The sequence below is a fragment of the Fragaria vesca genome, linkage group LG6 (genome assembly GCF_000184155.1).
Source record: "Fragaria vesca subsp. vesca linkage group LG6, FraVesHawaii_1.0, whole genome shotgun sequence".
Taxonomy (NCBI): domain Eukaryota; kingdom Viridiplantae; phylum Streptophyta; class Magnoliopsida; order Rosales; family Rosaceae; genus Fragaria; species Fragaria vesca.
In genome coordinates this window covers 28,063,193-28,069,192 of record NC_020496.1, presented here as the reverse complement: position 1 = coordinate 28,069,192, position 6,000 = coordinate 28,063,193, and the positions used below count along the sequence as shown (strand labels likewise).

General features: G+C 41.2%; 2 protein-coding genes across 6 annotated transcripts; both read left to right on the top strand.

Annotated features, from left to right (window-relative positions):
* The first annotated feature begins 222 nt into the window (after positions 1-222).
* Positions 223-2,871, top strand: LOC101310721. Of its 5 annotated transcripts, none has more exons than XM_004303910.1 (4): positions 223-440; positions 512-581; positions 958-1,066; positions 1,184-2,871. In XM_004303910.1, the coding sequence occupies exon 4, from the start codon at positions 1,191-1,193 to the stop codon at positions 2,538-2,540; it is 1,350 nt and encodes a 449-aa protein (XP_004303958.1). In that variant the 5' UTR covers positions 223-440; positions 512-581; positions 958-1,066; positions 1,184-1,190; the 3' UTR covers positions 2,541-2,871. The 5 variants fall into 5 exon arrangements, with proteins under 5 accessions (XP_004303958.1, XP_004303957.1, XP_004303960.1 ...); XM_004303909.1 differs by having other exon boundaries at positions 368-440; positions 1,145-2,871; XM_004303911.1 differs by lacking the exon at positions 223-440 and having other exon boundaries at positions 510-586.
* Positions 2,872-3,896: 1,025 nt separating this feature from the next.
* Positions 3,897-5,597, top strand: LOC101310433 (UDP-glucose flavonoid 3-O-glucosyltransferase 6-like). Its single transcript, XM_004303908.1, has one exon. It carries the CDS (start codon positions 3,998-4,000, stop codon positions 5,435-5,437), a length of 1,440 nt encoding a protein of 479 aa, XP_004303956.1. The 5' UTR covers positions 3,897-3,997; the 3' UTR covers positions 5,438-5,597.
* The last annotated feature ends 403 nt before the right edge of the window (positions 5,598-6,000 follow it).

Sequence of the window (6,000 nt, the reverse complement as noted above, 5' to 3'; positions counted from 1 at the left end):
TTTTCTGACGGTCTTCTCTTTTTTTTTGCATCGTTTGGCTTCTGCTTTCTTCTTTGTTTTTCTTTACACGGTTGTCGTTTTTTTCTTCCTCTTTTAGGCTTATCTAGTCGTGCCTTTGGTTGGGATTTGTGACTATGAAAGCTAGCTTGTTCCATTTTCTGAGCCCAGTGCTTGGGTTGTTTTCTGCCCTCTTGGGCTTTAATGAATATCTTTTTCACATCCAAAAAAGAAGAAGTTTATCCGATAAACGAATCTCCATAGTAGGAAGTGAATGCTTCCGGAACCGTCTGACACAAAGTACGAAGTACAGGGTTGCAGTTTCCCACTTTCCCTTCCCTAACTTTTTCTTTTGCACCAATAAGGAAGCCGCCGTAAACGTCGTCGTACTCCCAAGGCCAGATCTGATGTACCCGGATCTCTCAGGTTTGCTGCTTTGTGAGGTAAGATCCACTCTCTCTCAATGATTATGAATCAAAGGTTGAACCTTATCTCTGGTCCGCTCGTTGCGCAGAGTGATATGTAGAGATAAACCGAGAGGTCGATACGGAGCTTTGATCGGTGACAAGATTATTGTGGTTTTGGTATGGTTTAGTTAATTGCTTAGTTTTCTTGGCTGATTTACTGAGTTGCTATAGCAATTTTTATGGTGATTTGTATCGTATATGTTTGATATATGTTCAGTGTTTGTGTGATATGTTTTCATAGACATAGACAGATAGACTGATAAGTCAAAGTGTAAGAAGGTCTATATATATTTGTAAGTTCATCAAGTACTAACCAACATAATTATGTAAGTTCCATGGAGATCTTTGCCCCATCATGTCATGGTTTAGAGTAAAACTTTTCTTAAAAGATAGATTTTATAAATTTGTAATTTGTGAAGAGATTTTGGGATCGTGAATGCACAGCTGGGATAGTTAAAGCTCTGTTTTAGATTTGCGTATTCGTCTGTTTCAGGTTACTGGTGTAGTTGAGATTGAAGATCAACGCTCAGACGTAACTGTGGCTACATAGCTTCTGCGTTTACCTGATTTATATTTATATATATTGCAGCTTGTTTAATTAGGTAAAATCCTTTTCTTGGTGGTAGAGATTTCAAACTCAGGGTGACTGGCTTTTTAATTTTCATTTTATTGCCAAACAGCAAAAGGTCCACTCTTACCCCATTGTTATGCATGTTCAGCTATCCCATGGTGGAGATAACAGGCCCATCCTCCAGATCGATGAACACCACCATTGGTGATCTGCCTGAGGCTGTATTGGTTGAAATCCTTGGTCGACTTCCTTGCTATAAATACATTGGTCGATGCAAGTGTGTGTCCAAGCATTGGTGCACTTTCATGTCTCATCCTTCTTTTATTCGCCGGTTTCTGTATTTCCAAAGTTATGGTAAGCAACCATTCATGACCCGTACTTTGATAAACTGCCAAGGGGAGGAATTTCTTGCTAGGATATCATCGTCGTTTAAGGCATTAACTCCTTTGTTCAAAAGACTCATGAATTTCCACCATTTGAAAGAAGAGCCAGTTGTCGTAGGTTCTTATAACGACTTGGTTTTGTGTTGTGCGAGTCAGTACTATCAGCGTGATTACTACATCTGCAATCCATACACATTCAAATGGGTTACTCTTCCTCCCCCTCCTCAAGTCACTAAGTTCACAGGAGCAGGAATCTTTTGTGACCTTCCCTACTATGAGTGTAAGAAAAATGATCTGGGACGACATGACATCCAGCTTAATGCCGATTATAAGTGCAGGGTCGTAAGAATTATTTTTCCTCGTGGTGTATTGGAGCCTCAGTGTGAATTCAAAGTGCAGATCTTCTCTTCTGAGACAGGTGTATGGAGAGAGTCAATTGTCTTATCTCCATCAAGATTTTACCCGTATGAAGTCAAGCACAGGATTAGTTTTGCTTACAATGGAATGCTGTATTGGTTGAGTGATGATGGCGACTTCCTTATTGGACTGGATCTGTTCATGATGGATAACAGGACTAGTGCTAGCATATCTAGTACTAGCAGCAGTATGGTTGAAGGTGATGCTAGCGATCACTATGAATTTCTTTTCACTGAACTTGATGGGTGTAAAGGTTTTACACCTGGATACCTAGGTTTCTATAAAGGGTGTATGCAGATAGGCGACTATCATTATGGTACCCATACTGTTAATGCTTGGGAGTTTCATGAAGAATTCCATAGTGGATCTGGCAAATTACTTTTGGAACAAAGGAAGAGGGTTTATTCACTGGACTTGGATATGATTCCAGATGATAACTACTATGTGGATCTTGTGGGTTTCGACCCCAATAACGACGGTAATGAAGGTGAAGGTATCTTGTATCTGCTTGTCATCAATGATCATGATAATACATATGGAGACATTTTCATGTGCAACATTTGTACAGGAAAGTTTATGAAGATATTTGAAAATCATCCTTTGGTTTCTAGCTTCTTCACAGTTGCGGTGCCGTGGTGGCCGACACCAGTCCCTAGGCTGCCAGAACGTGAAGCAAATCCTCTGATACTTGCGAGGCTGGATTGATATGGTGTGAATTGAAGAGGATTGATTACGCTGGAGTTCTTGTATGATTGTATTTTAGTTATTCTTGTTGCATTTGCTAAAACAATAATGAACAGTAAGCTGTCTGCTGAAATCATATAGATGGTGCGGACTGAAGAGGATTGATTTATGCCGGAGTGCTTGTATGGTTGTATTTTAGTTATTCTTGTTTCATCTGCTAAGAAAATAATGAACTGTAAACTGATTTTGTCTGCTGAAATAAGGTATGTGAAATTGAATTTTATGGTGCGAACTGAAGAGGATGATGTGCTTGTATGATTGTATATTAGTTATTCTTGTTTCGTTTGCTGGGAAAGTAGTGAACTGTAAACTGACTTTGTCTGCTGATTGCTGAAGTCACACAAGGTATGTGAAATTGAATTTTCTCTACGAGATTGCACAAATCAGTATTGAGACAGCTATGTTTCATTCCCACCAATTATCAAACCACATCTTTATATCATCTGTTATGTTTGGCCCTTGTATATGCAGAGTAGCCATTGTGACCAGAATATTTATACAGGTATCACCAGGTCTGACCATTTAATCAAACTCATAAAACCTCGTACTGAAAAGAACCCTCCTCTTTAGTCTCCACAACATTCTTCCCAACTAGTAGCATTTATAGTTTAAGCATTTCATTTATCCCGAATTTGGCATAGAGTTGTATCTATAAAGAAAAAAAAAAGTTAAAAACCTCTAGAACAACCCCTTACAATATCAAAAGATTGCCTTGCCAATATTTGCTACTAATATGTGCCTGAAGAGTATTGGTATCATTTCAAGGCGTTCTCTTTTATGTTTATTGAAATATGGGTGCCAAGCTCTACATCTCTATTATATTTTTATAATTTTCATTAATCAAGACTTTAGAGATCTCTTCAAAAAAAAAAAAAAAAAAAAAATACGTGACTCGCCATTTCGTTGATTATTTTTGGTAAAGGCATGCATGTGAGGTGAAGATTGATGATCCGAATATTGATAAAAATTGTAAAATACCCTCGCAAAAGTAGATGAATGGAAATATGAAAATTTTTGCCTTGCAGATGTATGGCATACAAACTAGTCTTTACAGGCAAAACCCAGCACATGGGCCGCACGTGCCCCCTCATCACCCTCCCCTCATACATTAACATACAACAGCCAAACCCTTGAAATATATCAAGACGGGTTTCTTCAAAGCCAATGCCAGCAAAGACATGACGTCAATTCTACGATAATGCCAAAAATATTAACCCGTATACAAACACCATCATTACTCAGATCCAATTGTCATCCATGCACAAGTTTTCTATGCGGTCACAACCATATATAGACCGTGATTGTGATGTGCATCCCACCACGATATCTTGTATGCTTGAGTCTATCCTCACAAGTTAAGCTTTAGCGAAACACCCCTCGTAGCCTCTACTTGAAATTCCACTCTGTCGTACTTCCAAATGAAGAAAGCTTCAGAGCTAATCTTCATCCCAATCCCAGGTATGGGCCACATCGTCTCAACCGTTGAGATTGCAAAGCTCCTCCTCTGTCGAGATGACAACCTCTTCATCACAATCCTCATCATGAAATTCCCCTTCACCGCAGACGGCAGCGACGTCTACATCAAGTCCTTGGCAGTCGACCCTTCGTTGAAGACGCAGCGCATCAGGTTCGTCAACCTCCCACAAGAACATTTCCAAGGAACTGGAGCCACCGGCTTCTTCACCTTCATCGACAGCCACAAGTCCCACGTCAAAGATGCCGTCACTAAACTCATGGAAACCAAATCAGAGACGACTCGGATCGCCGGATTTGTCATCGACATGTTCTGCACGGGGATGATCGACGTGGCTAACGAGTTCGGGCTCCCTAGCTACGTGTTCTACACCTCTGGAGCTGCGGATCTTGGGCTCATGTTCCACCTCCAAGCCTTACGTGATGAAGAGAACAAGGACTGCACCGAGTTCAAGGACTCGGACGCCGAGTTGGTCGTCTCGTCTTTCGTCAACCCCTTGCCGGCTGCTAGAGTCTTGCCTTCTGTTGTTTTCGAGAAGGAGGGGGGCAACTTCTTCCTCAACTTTGCCAAAAGGTACAGAGAGACCAAGGGTATTTTGGTTAACACGTTCCTGGAGCTCGAGCCTCACGCGATTCAGTCTCTCAGTTCCGACGGTAAGATCCCACCGGTGTATCCGGTGGGACCCATATTGAACGTCAAGAGCGAGGGTAACCAAGTGAGTTCAGAGAAGTCGAAGCAGAAGTCGGATATTTTGGAGTGGCTTGATGACCAGCCTCCGTCGTCTGTGGTGTTCTTGTGCTTCGGGAGCATGGGATGCTTTGGCGAAGACCAAGTGAAAGAGATCGCACACGCACTCGAGCAAGGTGGGATTCGGTTCTTGTGGTCTCTACGCCAGCCTTCGAAAGAAAAGATCGGTTTTCCGAGCGATTACACGGATTACAAAGCAGTCTTACCCGAAGGTTTTCTCGACCGGACGACTGATCTCGGGAAGGTGATAGGTTGGGCCCCACAGTTGGCCATCTTGGCACATCCGGCGGTCGGAGGGTTTGTGTCTCATTGTGGTTGGAACTCTACGCTGGAAAGTATTTGGTATGGTGTGCCGATTGCCACGTGGCCGTTCTATGCCGAGCAACAAGTGAATGCCTTTGAGCTGGTGAAGGAACTGAAATTGGCTGTTGAGATCGACATGGGATATAGAAAAGACAGCGGGGTTATTGTGAGCAGGGAAAACATAGAGAAAGGGATAAAGGAGGTGATGGAGCAAGAGAGTGAACTTAGGAAGAGGGTGAAGGAAATGAGTCAAATGAGCAGGAAAGCTTTGGAGGAGGATGGGTCTTCATACTCATCGCTAGGGCGTTTTCTCGATCAAATTCAAACCTCGTGAACCTAGCTAGGTTCAAGATTGGTGTAAACGAATTTCATATGTTAATGTATGGTCTTTTTATGTATTCGATTTTTAAAAAGTTGTAGAATATCTAGCTCTAGCTACCCATTGTACTATTCATTTATTTCTTCTTTTTTTCCTTCAAAACAATATTTCATTCACTTCTTTTTTTTTGAAAAGAATGGCAGGTGCGGCTGCTCTGAAGCTTTGATTAAATGTAAGGGGGGGATATAAAACTTAAACCTCTGATTATAAAGAGACCTGAAATAATATTAGAATTCCTTACGTACAAACATGTACTCAAATAGGCATCAACTAATAAAAAGTAATGCTCTACTAGCAACTTTATTTACTTTCACAAAGCGGCGACACATTGAAAATATCAGTAGATTTGTAACACGCTAACACATTCTAATGTCTAATAAATCAACTTCCTAACTATGTTGCCGCCGAAAAATGAATCTGACGACCATTAGTTTCACCATACCAATAGCAAAGAGTAATGCTCTACCGGCAACTTTATTTACTTTCACAAAACGGTGACATGCGAGAAATATCAGTAG

Coding starts and splice junctions, on each gene's coding strand:
- LOC101310721 (XM_004303909.1), top strand. CDS start 1,176: ATGTTCAGCTATCCCATGGTGGAGATAACAGGCCCATCCTCCAGATCG.
- LOC101310433 (XM_004303908.1), top strand. CDS start 3,998: ATGAAGAAAGCTTCAGAGCTAATCTTCATCCCAATCCCAGGTATGGGC.